The sequence below is a fragment of the Podarcis muralis genome, chromosome 17 (genome assembly GCF_964188315.1).
Source record: "Podarcis muralis chromosome 17, rPodMur119.hap1.1, whole genome shotgun sequence".
NCBI lineage: Eukaryota > Metazoa > Chordata > Lepidosauria > Squamata > Lacertidae > Podarcis > Podarcis muralis.
This window is the reverse complement of record NC_135671.1, coordinates 31578449-31597890: the sequence shown is the minus strand read 5'-3', so window position 1 is coordinate 31597890 and position 19442 is coordinate 31578449. Positions and strand designations below refer to the sequence as shown.

The following is a 19442-nucleotide window of genomic DNA, read 5'->3' as shown; positions in this document are numbered from 1 at the left end:
GGAAACGGGTGTCTCCAGAGAACCCTGGTTTCCTGCTCAAAATAGGTCTGTTGCAGTGCTGTTGTTCTTCCAGGCCTCAGTTTTGGTTCTTGCCCGCATCCCCATTTGAGGATCATAACACTCAATTCCTGGCACAGGAAGAGGTGTGGTGGTCCTACTGATGTACCCTTAGAGTCTCCTGCAGAATCCCAGGCCCCTCAGGTTGGGGGGTACAGATGTGAGGGCCTGTTGCTTGCCCAAGCGAGAGCAGGCTGCATCACCCTGCCCCTGAATATGCACAGTTTTCTGTGGCAGATGCTTCCCTTCAGTTCTCAACGCCATTCAACGCCCCTTTCACAGCCAAGACAAGGCGCCCTTCAGAGCAAAGCCTCGTTTAATGAACAACATTTTGCGGAGGAGGGAAACCTTGAGAAGCCACAATAAAACATCTTGACATCATGACACCACAGGAGGAAGGACCCATGGGGTGATTGAGATAGAGAGAGAAATAGATCTATAAAAGAATGATAATTTGGGGGGGGGGAGGGTCCTTGTGAGGGCCACACAAAAAACTGGGGGAGGCAGATGTGGCCCGCAGGCCGCCACTTAACTATCCTGCTTTAGAGAGAAGTTTCTTCTTTCCAAAGATCTTGGCCAGGCCTTTAAGGCCCCACACTTGTCTCTGGTCAAAGAGCCCCCACATGAGAGCAAGGCCCGAGTTTCTTTCTCTCCTACCAACACAATCTGGCGAAGTTAGGTCTTCAGCTTGCTGAAAGGCAGGCCAGGAGAAGCTGAGAAGACCCAGGTCGCCGCCCAAATCTGGGGTGGCCCCTCAGGGTGGCTAGCCTTTTCTTAATATAGAAGACTTGGCTGGAAATGAGTCCTTCGCATCCTGCCTTTCTCTAGAGCAGCCTTTCTCAACCTGTGGGTCCCCAGATGTTGTTGAACTACAACTCCCATCACCCTTAGCTAGCAAGGCCAGAGCTCAGAGAGGATGGGAGTTGTAGTCTAACAACATCTGGGGACCCACATGTTGCTGCCCTAGAGGCAACTAGAGAAGGTCAGAAAGAACTAAGGTTGCACCTACTTCCCTTGGATTGCAAAAAGGGGCGTTTTGGGGGGCAGGGAGACAGGGGTTTGTTGAGTCCTGGCATTCATTGGGTCCCATTCCTCCATCTCCAATGGCAGTGCTGGCAGAGCGAAGAGAGCACTCTGTGATCTGTTTTACCGCGGCCTCCTCGCTCTCCAGCCCAACCTTGGGGCCTGCTTTCCTTGTAACCCTTCTGCTCTGCACTAAACTCACTAACTGTTGCCATATTTGCGCCGGATTCCCATGTCATGGGGGAGCCAGGTGGCAAGAGGGGGCTACAGCCCTCCCCTCCCTGCCTTCCCAAGGGGGGAGAGGCAGTGGGTGCCTGCCAGCTGCGTCCTGCCGGGGCAGAGAAGGGTGGGCAAGCGGTCTTAATGCAGTGAACTGCAATGAATGAATGAGCTTTGTAACCTGCTTCAGAAGGGGGATGGATCGTGTCTGGGGCAGAGAAGGGAGGCGGGGGGGGGGGTGTTGCCGTGTCCCCTCCGGGCGCCACTGTTGCAAACATCAGATCTCACCTGGGACATTGTCACAGCAGCTGTGCCCGTCTGCAGGGCAGGGGTACCGGGAGGCTATAACTGCCTGGCTTTCTTCATTCTCTGCCCACTTTTCTGTCCTTCCTAACACAGCTAACACCTTCTTCCCCATCCCCAGGTAGTCAGGCTGTGTGTGTGTGTGCACGTTTGTGTGTGCGTACAGTGGTACTTCAGGTTACAGACGCTTCAGGTTACAGACTCTGCTAACCCGGAAATAGTACCTCGGGTTAAGAACTTTGCTTCAGGATGAGAACAGAAATCGCGCGGCGGCAGCGGGTGGCCCCATTAGCTAAAGTGGTGCTTCAGGTTAAGAACAGTTTCAGGTTACGAACGGACCTCCGGAACGAATTAAGTTCTTAACCTGAGATACCACTGTATATATATTTTCATACCTAGGGAGCCAGATCTTTCAAACTAAGGTGGAGGAGGGGGCTTCATTGCAGATCCTGCTATCTGCAAGAGATTGTCTCTAGAGCAGCGTTTCCCAAACTCCAGCTGTTTTTAGACCACAACTCCCATCATCCCTAGCTGGCAGGGTCAGTGGTCAAGGATAATGGGAATTGTAGTCAAAAAAAAAATAGCTGGAGAGGAGACCCAAGTTTGGGAAACCCTGCAGAGGAAAGCTGGAGTGTGCTATGTTCTCTTCTTTGGGGGGCTGAAAATCCCAGTGTTTCCTATGAAGTGCTGCTCCTGGTAGACCCCTGCTCTCTTTTTTCCTAGTCTGGGAGTGGGGAGCCAACCAAGGCAGGGCAGGTTATCTGCTGCTGCCTTAGACTTGCCAGCAATGGTGGTGGCAGTCTGTCTGCATCATGTCAGCTGCCAAAGGACTCCAACACTCCTCTTTGCAAAGTCCCCTGGGAGAGTCTCCTACTGACCCCCCCCCCACTGAAGGCGATGTCCCACCTCTCTCTGGTTGTTGTGTTGTTGGTTTAGTGGCCTTGTGTTTCCTTGAACTGTTTAGGTGGTTCGTCACCCAGAGAACCCTGGTTAGGGCTGACTGCTAAGCTCAAGAAACAAATCAATCTCATTGCAAACCCCATTCCATGAAGCATAAGTTCCTCGTCATTTTTGCCCTAATCCCGCTCATTATGATCCAGGTAACTATGATTGCTGCTCCATAGGCAGGGGCTCTCTGGTTTCCCAGGGATTTGGGATCCAGAACCAGCCTCCCTGTTTTGGAACTCTGCCATCTCTTGGCCATGATGGCTGCCCTGAAGACTCTGCCATGTCCTTTACTCCAGCGATGGAGAGCTTCTGGCCCTCAGGCCTAATTTGGCCTGCTGTACCGTGGAGGTTGGGACGCGGGTGGCGCTGTGGGTTAAACCACAGAGCCTAGGACTTGCCGATCAGAAGGTTGGTGGTTCGAATCCCCACGACGGGGTGAGCTCCCATTGCTCGGTCCCTGCTCCTGCCAACCTAGCAGTTCGAAAGCACATCAAAGTGCAAGTAGATAAATAGGTACCGCTCCGGCGGGAAGGTAAACGGCGTTTCCGTGCACTGCTCTGGCGTACAGCTTCCGGGTCATGTGGCTAGCATGACTAAGCCACTTCTGGCAAACCAGAGCAGCCCACAGAAACACCGTTTACCTTCCCACCGGAGCAGTACCTATTTATCTACTTGCACTTTGACATGCTTTGAAACTGCTAGGTTGGCAGGAGCAGGGACCGAGCAACGGGAGCTCACCCCGTCGCAGGGATTCAGACCGCCGACCTTTCGATCGGCAAGCCCTAGGCTCAGTGGTTTAGACCACAGCGCCACCCGCCTCCCTTCAGATGCTACTTGGAGCTTAAACAGGAGGAGAGGCCAGGAAACAAATTCAGTGACACGGCACAGCAGTGGGTAGGTGGCAGAGTTGTGCAAGAGATAGGAAGCACAGCCGCATTCCCAGAGGGCGGGATTTCAGCAAGAAGCCTGCTCTGTTTCGTGGCCTCTCACACCGAATGGATTGATGGATGCACACCCTGGTCCTCCTCCAGTGAAGAAAGCCTTCCCAGAATCCTTTTCTCCACCCTCACTCCCTCACCACGTGCACGTTGTATTTCTGAAGCTTCTGTCATGATGTCATTTCCTGTCCTGTGCTCCTTCCCCTCCCCCTCCCCTTCCCCTCCCCTCCCCTCTCTCCCTTTGATTGAATCTCCCGTCTTCCATCCGGCAGGGAGCGTGTGGCGCTACGTCCGAGCCAGTGCATCTTACACCCCTTATTTGCCTCCTCTCTGCGACCCCAAGGACAGTCACTTGCTTGTGGATGGCTGCTATGTTAACAATGTCCCAGGTCAGCATCGCGTTCGCCTCGCTACCTTGGCTGCTGGGCGCAGTGGGGATGGACACAGTCAGTTGACTTGGGACACGCTTTTCACCCTTCTGAACCGCTGCCGCCGCCCTTCGTCTGCTACGACAAGCCTGTCTCCTGCCCACGGGCACCCTTTCCCCAGGCTGGCGGTTCTGCATGGCAAGGGAAGCTGGTGCACCGTGGAGGACCGTTCCCAATATTGGAAGGGGGGCCGAGATGGAAAGGGAGCACTTCCTCCCTGTTGCTGCTGGGCTTAGAAGGGGAGGCAAATTGGTACCGTATTTTTCGCTCTATAGGACGCACTTTTTCCCCTCCAAAAATGAAGAGGTGATGTGTGTGCATCCTATGGAGCAAATGCAGGCTCCTTGGCTTCAGCGATATCAACGTGCACCCTCCGAAGTGTAGAGGGAGAGCTCCCCCCGCGCTCCGGAGGCTTCGCGTTGCTTTCACTGAAGCCGTCTGAACTCCCGCTGCGCTCCGGGGGCTTCAGGCAGCTATCCGCAAGCCTTCAGAGCGCAGCGGGAGTTCTCGCTGCACTCCAAAGGCTTGTGAATAGCCGCCTGAAGCCTGGAGAGCGAGAGGGGTCAATGCGCACCGATCCCTCTTTCTTTCCAGGCTTTGCTTTGTTGGAGAGGTGCTGCACAGTTTTCCCTCTCTGCGCAGCGCCCCTTCAGCAAAGCGGAAGGAGAAATGGAAGGGGCTCCGTTTCTCCTGCCGCTTCGCTGAAGGGGCACTGAGCAGAGAGGGGGAGAATTTTTTTCCCCTGTTCTCCCCCTCCTACGGTCCAGTGCATCCTATGGTCCGGTGCATCCTATAGAGTGAAAAATACGGTAGGTTTGGGGCCGGAAGAGTTTGCCCTAAGAGAGCCATGCAGAATTCTCCCGCCAGGGGAAAGGTGGCCTTGGGAGCCGTGCTGTGGGCCTCTCTCTCCATCCCTCTTCCGAAGGGATCGTTGCTGCTCTGGGTTTCTCTCTGTTCTACTGATTGCATTTGTTCCCACATTGGTTAGGCTCGCTGTGGCGGTACGTGCGAGCTAGCATGACCCTTTCCGGGTACCTACCGCCACTCTGCGACCCCAAGGACGGCAATTTGCTGATGGACGGCGGCTACATCAACAACCTCCCAGGCAAGTATCGGCCGGTCACGGAGGAAAAGGAGCAGGGTTGCGGAAACCCCCCCCCCTTGCCTCCCGACCCCATGAAACGTCTCGTTTTCAGCAGCAGCTGGCACCCACCTTTAGCAGCCCGCGCGAGGAGGACACGGGCTGGGATTGGGGAACCGAGTCATAAGAGGAAGGCATCGTATGGTCACAGTTCATACCTGCTTGTGACTTCATCTCCCGCAGGTCTCCTGCCTGCCCCGTCGCTCCTCAGTGTCAGTGAGGGGAAAACCTGTGGGGGAGTTCCACATGCTCATTTCTATTTATTCAGAGAGAGAGAGAGGAGAGGATTTGTTGAATTAGAAGGGACCCCAAGGGTCTTCCAGTCCAAGCCCCTGTAATGCAGGAATCTCAGCTAAAGCATCCTTGACAGATGGCCATCCAACTTCTGCTTAAAAACCTATCTCTGGAGGGAGAGTGTTCTGCTGTCAAGCAGCTCTTACCCCCAGAAACTTCTTCCTGATGTTTAGTCAGAATCTCCTTTCTTGCGATAATAATAATAATAATAATAATAATAATAATAATAATAATAATAATAACAACAACAACAACAACAACAACAACAACAACAACAATAATAATACAGTGGTACCTCGGGTTACAGATGCTACAGGTTACATACGCTTCAGGTTACAGACTCCGCTAACCCAGAAATAGTACCTCAGGTTAAGAACTTTACCTCAGAATGAGAAGAAGAAATTGCGCAGCGGCAGCGGGAGGCCCCATTAGCTAAAGTGGCACCTCAGGTTAAGAACAGTTTCAGGTTAAGAACGGACCTCCAGAACAAATTAAGTTCTTTACCCGAGGTACCACTCTAATAATAATAATAATAATAATAATAATAATAATTTTTTATTTATACTCTGCCCTTCCCGGTTTAAAAATCGGGTTTGGGGCGGCTAACAGCAAATATAAAACATTGATTAAAATGTGACTTAGAAACAGCATAAAATACAACATAAAATGCAGCATCAATATCAATAAAATTCAAAAATTCAGGGGTCATTTGGGGGGGGGGGGCGGGGACCCAGTCAGTAGACATCAAATGATCACCAGGGCTAACTGGCCAAGTTGGTCCTACTAGGGCCAGCAAGGAGACCAGGGAAGAATTTAAATGTGGGGTCCCAGAAAGGGTTTCTTCATAGAAGAGGAAAGGGAAAAGGGAATAGAGGATCAGGCTAATTCAAATTGAAGGCCAGGCAGAATAGCTGTGTCTTACAGGCCCTGCGGAAGGAGATCAAGTCCTGCGGGGCCCTAGTCTCGTGGGACAGAGCAGTCCACCAGGTCGGAGCTGTCACTGAAGCCATTGGTTGGAGTCCTACCCTCCAGAGCAGGAGAAAACCAGCTTGCTTCATCTTCCACGGGACAGCCCTTGAGATATTTGAAGATAGCTATCAGACCTCCTCTCAGTTTCCTCTTTTCTCTTCTTGTCCCTCTGCTTCAGGTGGTTTGCTTCTCTGAATGAACAACAGTTTGTTTTTGTTTAAAAAATCATGTCAGATCAGTGACAGGAGAAACTTCCAGCCAGCATACAACCAAAAGGTCTGAAAGGGCTGAGAAAATACAAGGGGATTTCACTCACACACAAAAAAAACCCCCAAGCAGAACAGCGTTGGCACCAGCCGAGTCTCCCAGAGGAGCGCATTCTAAATCTGGGGCACCACAAGCAGGAAAGCCTTGTGCCAGATTGTTCATTTTACATTTCCAAATACAACGTTTTCATTTTATCTCTGCAGCTAATTAGGACTAACATTTTTGTACACCATCCACCTATGAGCATCTCCTGTGCAAGTCCCATTCAGTGTTCCAGGAAAATTATGCCCCTACGCCAATCAGGATTTCTTTAAAGGAAAAAGAAAAAAAAAGCTGGCTGTCTCTTAGGAACTAATAGTCATGCCACAGAAAAATCACTTTGGAGCCTATGCACATCTCAGATTTGGGACACCTCAACCAGGAGGGCCCTATCCTGGATTGCTAGGCATTGCCCATTGCTTTTTTTAAAAAAGAAAAAAATCACAATCCTTTCCTGTAATAGTGGAGGAATAAAACCCAGAACAAGACATGGGTCTTCCTCAAAAGCTGTCACACAGTTCAGAACAAAGAGGCTGCCTGATTATGGTCCTTCATTCCCCTGTGTCAATTTTCTGGTGCAAATTCTCCCCAACCACTCTGGAACTGTTGTTGATCACAGAGCAAAAAATATAGGGACCCCCCATATATATATATATATATATATATATATATATATATATATATGCCTGTTTGTTTTCCCCTCTGTCACTGATGGGAGCCCAGGTGGGCAGGATTTTCAGTTGGGAAAGGGTTAAAAGAACCTTTCTGCCTCAGTTTCGGTTCATATCAGCCCTGTCCCAAAGCGTGACTACTTTTAGCAAAAGAAAGACGACGCTAGAAGATTGGATGGTGACTCTTCCGTACTGCACTTAGTTTGGCTCTGAGTATTCACCAGACTATAATTCCCAGGTTTCCTCCCAAGTTCGCACTGCAGATGGACTTATGATGGGTTACTTCCTATTTTGCCCAGTGCCTGCACTGCAAGAGGCAGGTATGTAACACGGCAGAAGGAAAATGTGGGCGTCCCTCTCGTTCTCAAGATCTTGTGCAGCAATGCCCACTCCGGAGCAACGGCTGGGCCGCAAGGCAGCCCTTTCAAAAGTCATTTCACGTAGGCTACTGCATGTTGCTGGACATTGTGTTTCTGCTTCTGGTCTATTGCTGAACTCTCTCTTAACACTTATCCTTACCCTCCCTTTGTAAAATTCAGACTCGTGGTTTTTCTTCCTCTGTTCGGTGGAGCTGACGCACACTCATAGTTTCTTTTCTTCCTTTCGTATCTCAGGAAAGGCTGTTGATGTGTTCCGGGTCTTCTTTTATCTCTGTAGCCTTTGTCTGATCTTCCCCCTGCCCTGTTCCCTCCATTCTCAGCTTCCCTCCAGATTTGTGATAACGAAATTGCAACCTCCTGGACAAGGTCATCTCAGTGCGGATGCTTCCCCCAAGCGGCCTTGGTTTTGTCCAATGCTTCTGTCCCTGCAGCCTTGGTTTTCTGTGCTTGCAGCACCCGATTGGCCTGATTGACTGGTGCTCAGCTGCAGCCAGAGCTCTTGTGATGGCTGAGCAATAAAAAGCCATGTTCTGATACCAGAACAGATGACGCATTCTTTCAATATGAATCTCCCCCTCCAAAACATCTCCCTCTCCTTAGCCACTCAGCACCTTCAGGGATGTCACCATTCACTGCCCATGTGGTTGTTTTTCTAAATCTATTCAACACTGTAAGGGCTAGAAAAATATTTTAAAGAAAGTTCAGAATGCTGAATCCAATTGTATACTAGACATTAAATGCAGTGGATGCCAGTTTAGACTTTTCTTCAAACCACATGTGAGCAAGATGTTGAATCCGAATGGGGACTTGTTAAAAGAAATGGTTGAAAACCATTTTGCGAACCTGATCAACTAATGATTTAGCATCCCTGGATGTTAAATTTCAGGTTCTTTCATTTCCTAGAGCTTATAGGAAAGGAGTCTGGGTGAGGGGCTTGGCTCGGCTACCTTAACTGCCCCTCTGCAAGCTAGGCTGCCGTTCCTCCAATTCAGGCAGGCCGGTAAGCTCAAGCTGTCTTGCTGAGCGAAGCCAAGGGAAAAGTTGGCCTGGTTTACTGCCTCGCTTTTCCCTTCTCCAAAAACCAATAGAGAAAAGAGATGGTGCTGTCTCGTGAGGCTGCTTAGCTACTGGCCCAAAGTTTCGGCATCTTTAATAGCTGTGCGGCTAAAAAGAGATTTGGCAGGTGACTCCAGCAACTCTTCCATCCACTCACAAACCCTAAAGAGGTTTGAAACGAGAGAGATTCCCCTTCTGCAACTCGGGGTACCGGCAACGCTCTGCCCTCTCCCACCGCAGCTCTCTGATATTGTTGTGATGCTCTTAGGCATCTCCTGTGTCCCATCCCTTCGGAAATCCAGGTTGCTTCGATCTCCCTGAGGCATCTCTCTCTCTTTCTCCCCTTGGTGCAGCTGACATTGCCCGCAACATGGGTGCCAAGACGGTGATTGCCATCGATGTGGGTAGTCAGGATGAAACAGACCTGTGCAACTACGGAGACTGCCTGTCCGGTTGGTGGCTGCTTTGGAAGCGCCTCAACCCCTGGGCTGAAAAGGTCAAGGTAAGGTCACCCCACAACTTCCTGGTGAAGATTCCTGTCTGGGTGGGGCTCATTAGTTACCAATCGGTCACATCATTCTTCTTTCTAGGCTTTCAAAAGTTGTTGAATCTCTTGTTTGTTGTCTAGAAAGCATGAATCAAGAAGAAGTCCTCCACCTTGGCATCGCTTCCAAGATAATAACTCTAATAATGCATTTTAGGACCTTTTCAAATATTGTTGGAGGGGTTGTCCTCTAAATGCGTAGATCTTTTCTTTGTGAGGGATCCGGTGACTTTTTTGCACCGGAATGCCAATGTAAATAGCGAAACATTAATTACTCACATTACTGCTTTTATATGTTGCGATATAGAACTAGATGATTAGGGACGTGGGTGGCGCTGTGGTCTAAACCACTGAGCCTCTTGGGCCTGCAGATCAGAAGGTTGGCGGTTCAAATCCCCGCCACGGGTGAGCTCCCGTTGCTCTGTTCCAGCTCCTGCCAACCTAGCAGTTCGAAAGCACACCAGTGCAAGTAGATAAATAGGTACCGCTGTGGCAGGAAAGTAAACAGCGTTTCCGTGCTCTCTTGTTTCCGTCATGGTGTGGCAGAATATGGCAGCTAGACTGGTGACTGGGAGTGGCCTCCAAGACCACATAACACCAGTCCTAAAAGACATACATTGGCTCCCAGTACATTTCCGAGCACAAATCAAAGTGTTGGTGCTGACCTTTAAAGCCATAAGCGGCCTCGGCCCAGTATACCTGAAGGATATCCCCATCGTTCAGCCCAGACACTAAGGTCCAGCATTGATGGCCTTCTGGCAGTTCCCTCACTTTGAGAAGTGAAGTTACAGGGAAGCAGGCAGAGGGCCTTCTTGGTAGTGGTGCCCGCCCTGTGGAACACCTTCCCATCAGATGTCAAAGAAATAAACAACTACCTGACTTAGGAAACATCTGAAGGCAGCCCTGTTTAGGGAAGTTTTTAATGTTTGGTGTTTCATTGTGTTTTTAATATTCTGTGCCCAGAGTGGCTGGGGAAACCCAGCCAGATGGGTGGGGTATAAATAAATTATTATTGTTGTTATTGTTATTATTATTCCTTGCACTACACAAGGTTTGGGGGAAAACACAAGGGAATTGGGGAAATGGCGAGAGGGAAAACACACACACACACACACACACACACACACACACACACAGGCACCTTGTCTCTTTGTGGCCACAGAGTGCCTTTGCCCTTTCCTTCCAGGTGCCCGACATGGCCGAAATCCAGTCCCGCCTGGCCTATGTCTCTTGCGTGCGGCAGCTGGAGGTGGTGAAGAGCAGTTCGTACTGTGAGTACATCCGCCCTCCCATCGATCGCTTCAAAACCATGGACTTCGGCAAGTTTGACGAAATCTACGTGAGTCCTGGGACCCCAGCTGGGCCTGTTCACATCCTTAGATATCAGGAGGGCCGTCCAATCATAATGGCTGCCTCGTCCTGCTGACCCACAGAGCTGGAAGGGGCCAACTCTCTGATCAGGAGAGAGGGATAAATACAGTGCTCCTGGCGAGAAATCTGTTCTTCCTTTTCGGAAAGCTAAACCTCTCCAGATCACGCATACCTCCTTAGGAGAGTTGAGCCTTGGAAGGGATTCCCAATGTTCATTCTCAACCTGGTCTAAGCTGTGTTTTCACAGTGCTCAAATTCTTGAAAGAGAGATGTCAGGCCTCCTGGCCACCGACAAAAGATTGGCAGCATCTCCACTTGCTGGGTGGGGTGCAAATTAATCGCAGAAATTGTGCTCATCTCCTTGAAACTCTTTTGGAGTCCTTTCATTTATTTATTTGGTTTTTCAAATTACAGTCTTACAATGACATCTCCAACGTACAACAAACAAGATTCTTCGGAATCTCCTGGACTTCCCTCCTCCCCTTTGTGGGTCCTATTGCTAGTCACTTCCTCCTGCATCTTTTATAATACTCCACATCTTTTAGGTCTCCATTATATCCAAAATTCACCATTAAACTACAAGTGTTGTTCCAACCCTGCTAACAAATTTAACTGTTTACAATGGTTTTTAAGATAAATTATAAATTTTCCCCATTCTTTATTTTAAAATGTAAGATAAGCTATAAAGTTTCCCCATTCTTTATTAAAAAATTTGGTCTTCCTGGTTTCTGATTTTTCCAGTCATTTTTGCCATTTCGGCATAACCCATCAATTTGATCTGCCATTCTTCTCTGGTCGGGACTTTATCTTCTTTCCATCTCTGGCCCAATAACATCTGAGTCCTTAGATGTTCTTTAACTTTTCTTCACTGTTTTGTATGACAAGGGACCCCCACCCCACCTCCAACCCTATGTTTGTTACAAATTCTGTGTGACGTGTCATTTCTATGGACACTGTAATCTCCAGTCAAAAGGTCTTGGGGTCTGCTGCAAAACTTCCTTATAAACCCAGGAAACTCTTAATTGACTTTCCTCTGCCCTTCTCCCATAGGACGTAGGGTACCAGCATGGGAAAGTGGTGTTTGACGGCTGGTGCCGTGGCGACATCATTGAAAAAATGGTCAAGGATCGGCATTCGGCAGACTTCTATGAGAGTAAACGCATGGATGTAAGTCGGGGGATGGGGGATTGGGAAGGAGCCAAAACAGCCCTCACCTGGGGCCCTTTCTGCTGGGCCCAGTTCTGGTTGTCTTGACTTGAAAAGGGTATGGAGGAACTGGAAAATTCAAGAAAGGGCACCCAAGACTTTTTTCATGTTTGATGTTCTATCGTGTTTTTAATAATCTGTTGGGAGTCATCCAGGGCAGCTGGAACAAAACCCCCATGAAGGAAGGTTGCAGCGTTTGGGACTTTTCAGTTTAGGGAGAAGGCGAGTCAGCGATTACACGATAGAAGTTTGTAAAATGATACACAGTACAGTCATACCTCGGGTTGAAGTAGCTTCGGGATAAGTATTTTTGGGTTGTGTGCTGCGGCGACCCGGAAGTAACGGAGCGCGTTACTTCCAGGTTTCACCACTCGCACATGCGCAGACAGTCAAAATGAGATCACGCGCATGCGCAGAAGCAGTGAATCGCAACCCACGCGGACGTGGGTTGCATTCGCTTCTGGATGCGAACAGGGCTCCAGAACGGATCCCATTCGCATCCAGAGGTACCACTGTACGGAGAAGGCATATAGAGAAAAGTTTCTCTCTCTCGTAATTAATGCTTGAACTCGTGGACGTTGAACGAAGCCGAACGTTGGAAGATCCAGGATGGATAAAAGAAAGGACTTCTTCATGCTGCACTTAGTTAAATTATGGAAATCATTCCCACAGGAGTCACTAATGGCCCCCAATGTAGAGGGCTTTAAAAGAGGATTAGGCCAATTTGTGGAGGAGAGAGCTGTCCTTGGCTACTCACCAGGGTGGCTATGGTCTGCTCTCCACAGTTGGAGCCAATAAATGCTTCTGAATACCAGTGTATTCTTGTGCTCAGGCCCAGCCTGTGGGTTTCCCACAAGCCACTGTGAGTACAGTGGTGCCTCGCAAGACGAAAAACTCGCTAGACGAAAGGGTTTTCTGTTTTTTGAGTCGTTCCGCGAAGACGAATTTCCCTATGGGCTTGCTTTGCAAGACGAAACGTCTTGCGAGTTCTTGCGAGTTTGTTTCCTTTTTCTTAAAGCCGCTAAGCCGTTAATAGCCGCTAATAGCCGCTAAGCTGCTAACAGCCGTGCTTCGCAAGATGAAAAAACCGCAAGACGAAGAGACTCGCAGAACGGATTAATTTCGTCTTGCAAGGCACCACTGTATAGGATGCTGGACTCGATAGGCTGTCGGCCTGATCAGGCAGGCTCTTCCTATGGACTTAAGTTCTTAGCTCCAGGCCCCACTTTATGCAAAATAAGAAAGTGTTGCTCAAAATATTGAATGTACACAGGACCTTTTGTGGCAGAAAATGAATCCAAATATGTAAATAAACAAATCTTCCCTACTGGAATGATTTGCTTCCAAACTAGGGAACGTTTTGCAGGCAGAACACCAACCCCCCTGATTTTGCATCTCCTAATTACAGTTGTACCTTGGAAGTCAAACAGCTTCTCGAACATTTTGGCCCCTGAATGCCACACTCCCAGAAGTGACTGTTCCGGTTTGCGAACTATTTTTGGAAGCTGAACATCCGGCAGGGCTTCCGCAGCTTCTGATTGGCTGCAGGAGCTTCCTGCAACAAATCAGAAGCTGCACTTTGGTTTCCAAATGTTTTGGAAGTCAAACGGACTTCCGGAACGGATTCTGTTCCACTTTCAAGGTACGACTGTACTGGCACGCACAACTTCTCCACCTCTGTGTTGTGCATAGACGGTCTCAACTGCTCCGGCAACTTCCTTTCCTTTCCTCAGGTGCTGATGTGCCCCAGCGCAGGATTTACAGACCTGGCTGAGATTGTGTCCCGCATCGAGCCAGCCAAGAGCTACCTGTCAGACAGCTATGCCGATGGTGAGTACTTATCGCTTAGCAGGTTCAAGTTAGTTCAGGTCCTGCTTTTAGCAATGGACTCAGGATGCTTCCAGCTGGAGGTATTTGTGAGCAGAATGTGGCATGTCTGACACCGCAGTTCCCATGTTCATCAAGTTAGCAAGTATATCTCTATGTACATCAAGAAACCAGTGGCAAGACCTTAGCAAGGTTTGCTGGTGTTTGTTTTATCTCGCTCTTTCGTGCACGCAAGCACACACACAAACACACACACACACACACACAAATAGGATGTGGGAGCACATCTGGAAATTTACAGCAGCAGTGGGAGGTTGGGCTGAGGGAAGGGTACTGCTTTTTGTCCAGAAACCAAAACCACAGCAATGAAGCTTCTTCTGTGTGTCTGCACACCAGGGGAAGAGTCCGACTACTTGACTGAGTACGAGGATGAAGGAATGGACACCGTGCGAGAGGAAGAAGGGCAGGAGCTGCTCTTTGCCCCAGCAGAGCCGAATGCTGTCTTTGAAACAGTAAGTCGCCAAAGTACTCTGATTATAGGGCAGCCTGTGAAAATGTTCATCTGTAGCTATAGATAAACGAAATAGGTTTCCTCTGACTATAAGGGCCAACCTGTGCAGGGGAGCCAAAGTCTAGCCTTGAATGCTAGAGGGGGACATGGCCTCCCTTTTCCTGGGTCAGGGGCATTCAGGGCTGCCCAACTGCTCATCCCTTGCTTGGGGCATCTTCACCAGCGAAACTGTCCTGCTGGTGCAGAGCATCTTTCAGGGACTGGACGGAGGAGGAATGGTGGGGACTGACCCCTCCTCTTCCAGAACCACCCTGGGAAGAGGAAGGCAGTATAGATTTAGAACAGTGGTTTGCAGAAGGGCATAGTTCAGAGGCTGCAGAGGGGAGAAGCTGGGAAATATTGGGAGAGGAGCAGGAAGAAGAAGCAGCAGCACCGGGGGAGAGACAGCTGACAGACTTGGTGTCTTTAGAAAGCATGCCAGACCCCCCCCCCCAAAGGACCCGGCATGCATTGAGAGTAGTGGAACGGAAAGCTCAGAGGCAGACAACACAGATCAGCCGGTGCAGGGATGATGCAGAAAAGGAGAGACAGAGGGGTGGGACTTTACTTGGAGCGACACCATTACTGCAATACAGAGGCACTTTCCAAAGCCTCTCTCTGTGTTTATTGAATAAAGGGCTTGGTTAGAACTCTTCTAGAGGGACGTGGGTGGTGCTGTGGTCTAAACCACAGAGCCTAGGACTTGCCGATCAGAAGGTCGGTGGTTCGAATCCCCGTGACGGGGTAAGCTTCCGTTGCTCGGTCCCTGCTCCTGCCAACCTAGCAGTTTGAAAGCACGCCAAAGTGCAAGTAGATAAATAGGTACCACTCCGGCAGGAAGGTAAACGGCGTTTCTGTGCGCTGCTCTGGTTCGCCAGAAGCGGCTCAGTCATGCTGGCCACATGACTGGGAAGCTGTACGCCGGCTCCCTCGGCCAATAAAGCAAGATGAGCGCTGCAACCCCAGAGTTGGCCACGACTGGACCTAATGGTCAGGGGTCCCCTTACCCTTTACCTTTTAAGAACTCTTCTTGTTGTCTACTCCTTGGCTGCCCACCATGGGAGGGATCAGATTCCCTAGAAACCTGACAGCATCCCACTGGTGCGTCTGCCATGATGGCAAGGTTTCTGTTCTCCTGCCAGATTGCCCTGCGGTCGCCACGCCTTCGATATACCTGATTGTGTCCTGAATGTCACATCAAGTCAATGCCTCTCTGCGGTTCTCTTCCATAAACGCTGGTTTCACAGCTGCAATTCCCCCTTCTTTCAGGATGAGGAAAAGAGCCTACGATATCGCCGTGGGACTCATCAGGAAGCCGCTGCCCTTCCGACTACCCCCACCCCCTGAGAGGGGTGCTGCTACTTGAGCGAGAGAAACTGAGACCAAACCTTGCACTTGCCTCCTGCGAGCTGCAGCGAGGAGCCCTCCAGAGCACACCGTTTGTAACTTTTTGCCGCCTGGCTGGCAGGCACGCTGGCATCCCTGCAGGGCCCTGGTGTGTCCCTTGATCCTCTTGCGCCACGTCAGAAGGTGACCCGCTGGATGGAACTGTAGACCTCCCAGCACAAACTGAAGGATGCTGCCAAGCAGATGCTGCTCAGAGTTACCTGCCCAGGTGTGGGGATGGAGCCGGCCACTCTGGCGCCCGAGTGCTTTCAGAGTTCCTTGGCTCGACCGCTGCCTTTCTCCTCCAGCTCCTTCCCCTACTTGAAACAGCCCTGAAGTGGGCCGGAGAGTGGGGAAGGGGAGCAGAGGGCAGCATTTTACTTACACTACACTCCATTTTTAGGAAGGGGCCAGGGAGAAGACGTTGCAGATTCCTCCTGCGTTGGCCTAGTACCACGAGGGACCGGTTTCGAATCCTGCCCGTCCCCAGGCACTGCCCTTTTAGCCCAACCAGCTTAGGGAGGGATCTTGCACAGTGACCTGACAAAAGGAGGCTCTCTCCGATGCTGAGCGTTCCTAGTCAAAGCATTAACAGTTATGGAAGAACCACCGCCGCGAATAGGGTTACAGAAACATACCTTGTTCCTATGTTGACTTAACTTAATCCTGCTTTGAGCTGAGCCCACACTCTTTGGCATTTATGTTCCTAGCCTGCCTGAGGTTTCGGGCTGTGGCCACACAAACTGTTCTTTATTTTATATTTAAAAAGGGAAAAAAAGAAACATATGAAAAACCCACTTTTTCCTTTGCTTCGGATTTACAGGAAAGAAATGCAGGGCTTATGTTTGGCGGGGGGGGGGGGTGTTTATCATGTACTGTATTTATTTATTCCCTTTCCCCTTGGAATGCAAAAGTGCTGCCCGTGTGGTTGTCTGGCAGCCCCCCATCCAGGCCTTGGCCAGGCCCAGGTCTGCTCATCTGCATTCAAACCATACATATCCTGGGACCATAAAGTATTACAAGAAAACAGAGGCACCAAGTTGCCCCCAAGATTGAGGGCACCTTCAGAGCCACCCTTCTTTCAAGAACATTATTCTGAAGCATTCTGCAAAAAAGGAGCTTTCAAGGTAGGCAGCTGACAGGTAGGGTAAGAGAAAGGGCAATTGAATCTTAGGCCTCTGACATTATTATTATTATTATTATTATTATTAATTTAGAATTTATACACCACCCTATACCTGGGGGTCTCAGGGCGATTCACAGAATAAAATCAAGATACAAAACCACAAAATACCTAATAAAAATAAAAACAACCCACCAAAAAACACATTTTTAAAGGGCATAGGATGTGAATTGGATCAACCAAAGGCCTGATTAAAAAGGAACGTTTTTGCCTGGTGCCTAAAGGTGTATAATGAAGGCGCCAGGCGAACTTCCCTGGGGAGAGCATTCCACAGACGGGGAGCCACTGCAGAGAAGGCCCCGTTCTCATGTTGCCAACCTCTCAAGGAAGAGGCACACGAAGGAGGGCCTCAGAAGAGGATCTCAGAGTCTGGGTAGGTTCATATAGAAAGAGGCGGCCCTTGAGGTATTGCGGTCCTGAGCCGTTTAGAAATGCAAAAAATAGAAATGCAATACCAGTGGGCAGTGGAGATAAAGATCAGGCTGCCAGGTGGCAGGAATAGAGCCTGAAAAGGTTAGATGTCAAAGCTTGGCTCCAGCCTCTGGGATTCTGTGCTTGGGTGGCACTTTGCGTATGTGTGCCTGTGTGTGACTGATTGTCAGCAGTGCAGCCAGCTGGGTGGAAAGGGGGACAGGACACAGGGCTGGAGAAGTGATAAGAGGCACACGGCCACCAGGGCAGCTGTCTGTTTCCGCCACCTCTTCTGATTCTGGGCTTGACTTCTTGGCATCGGGCAAGAACCAGGCTGCTGATTAGACAGAGGCAGCTTCCTGTGCAGGCCCAAGCAATGTGCTTTTCCTGCCCATCTTGTGCACCCAGGATCTTCCCTTCCTTCCGGCCCAGCACTCAAATAAACACTTAGCAGCCTCTCCCCCTATTGCTGACCCCCAACCTCTAGTGCAGGGGGTGGGTATCTAACCTGTGTCTTTCCAGATGTCCCTGAACTACCATTTCCATTGGCCATGCAGGCCAGGGCTCCTGGGGTAGAAACGAGGGGGCTCACATGAGCCACCCCTACCCAGGAAGCAACGTGGACTGATTTCTTTAAAATCTATTCATGTTGGATGTGCGCTGTATTGACGCAGATGGGTGACCCAGGTGAGTCTGTGGTTTCTCGGGGTGGGAGGTGAGATCTTGCCGCACCTTGCCTCCTCTCCTTGGCACAGCTTTTTTGTTGATATCCTACGGGGCTCATCTGGGTGTTTCACAGGGCGGGTGCCACTACCGAGAAGGCCCTCTGCCTGGTTCCATGTAACCTCACTTCTCGCAGTGAGGGAACCACCAGAAGGCCCTCGGAGCTGGACCTCAGCTGGAGACGCTCCTTCAGGTATACTGGGGCCGAGGCCATTTAGGGCATGGGTAGGCAAACTAAGGCCCAGGGGCTGGATCCGGCCCAATCTCCTAAATCCAGCCTGCGGATGGTCTGGGAATCTGCAAGTTTTTACATGAGTAGAATGTGTGCTTTTATTTAAAACGCATCTCTGGGTTATTTGTGGGGCATAGGAATTCGTTCTTTTTTCTTTTCTTTTTTTCAAAATATAGTCAGGCCCCCCACAAGGTCTGAGGGACCCCCTGCTGAAAAAGTTTTCTGGCCCCTGGTTTAGGGCTTTAAAGGTCAGCACCAACACTTTGTCCAATGTGATCAGCACGGCAGCAACTTGATAGGCAAACATTTAATCCAAAGAAAACTGTTTTGCTGCCTGAGTGTGTTCCTCTTTGCCAGAAGGTTAAAACCATAGCAAGACTTGACCGCTGAACTAATCCTCTGCCCGGACCTCTACAGCTGCTGGCACTGCATGACTTCCTACTGGGAAAGGATGGTTGTCAACCCATAAAAGAGATTGCCTAGTACTATTGTATACACCTGGGCATTTAATTGTTTACATTTCTATCCTAAGCTGCACTTAAAAATGGCAATGAATATCGTAAAATGGCAATGCACTCAGCTGCCATATATATCTCACAAAGGCAGAAATCTGTGCAGATTGCTGCTGTTCTGCAGGTAGGATTCATCCACACACCAGCAAATTCAGGTTTGTGCAATGAACCTGGTGCTGCTGGTGGAACAGAACAACAACAGACTTCTGCCCATAAGAAAAGTGACTGGAAAATGCAGTGGCCTAACAGTTGCTTGACACAATGTCTTTTAACCAAACCGGAAATAATTTCAATAAGCATCTGACATTGTGAACCCTCCCTGCAAACTTTGTGCAAGGAATTCGGGATGAACGCTCAAGAAACGCGTTGTCCAGAAGATGCCTAACAGTTCCAGTCCCAGCTTAAAATCAAGCCCGTGTTCAAGATGGTTTAACACTTTCAGAGAAAGCCTTTGGCTTTAAATTTCACGGAAAACATCCACCCTCATCCAGAGAGCCTTGTTTGCAGCAGTGAACTGCAAGGCTGCCGCATGCAAATATATCCCTTGCAAACAGAGATAGTGCCATAGGATGGAGTCATTTGGGAGGAAGGAAGCAGATTCACTCAGGGTTGAATGCAGATTAGGCAGGCCCATGAGTAAACTGGGCTGATGTGAAGAAATGGACTTTTGTTGTGTGAGCTAAAACCATTCTGTGAAATGCTGGTATGTGGTTATTGGCTGGTTGATAATACATTACCGAAAGTGAGTGTTTGGTTTTTAGTTT

At 49.7% G+C, this 19442-nt stretch overlaps 1 protein-coding gene across 5 annotated transcripts in view; it reads left to right on the top strand.

Moving 5' to 3' along the window:
• The window catches only part of PNPLA6 (patatin like domain 6, lysophospholipase), a 73706-nt gene extending 54282 nt beyond the window's left edge, over positions 1-19424 (top strand). For 2 of the 5 annotated variants that reach the window (XM_028711661.2, XM_028711662.2), the window contains exons 30-37: positions 3761-3877; positions 4905-5021; positions 9087-9235; positions 10464-10616; positions 11699-11815; positions 13588-13684; positions 14078-14193; positions 15501-19424. In XM_028711661.2, coding sequence (XP_028567494.2) covers positions 3761-3877; positions 4905-5021; positions 9087-9235; positions 10464-10616; positions 11699-11815; positions 13588-13684; positions 14078-14193; positions 15501-15578 — 944 coding nt within the window. In that variant the 3' untranslated portion in view covers positions 15579-19424. The remainder of the gene's footprint in view (positions 1-3760; positions 3878-4904; positions 5022-9086; positions 9236-10463; positions 10617-11698; positions 11816-13587; positions 13685-14077; positions 14194-15500) is intronic. The other 3 variants (XM_028711664.2, XM_028711665.2, XM_028711666.2) reach the window with 3 other exon arrangements.
• Positions 19425-19442: the final 18 nt, after the last annotated feature.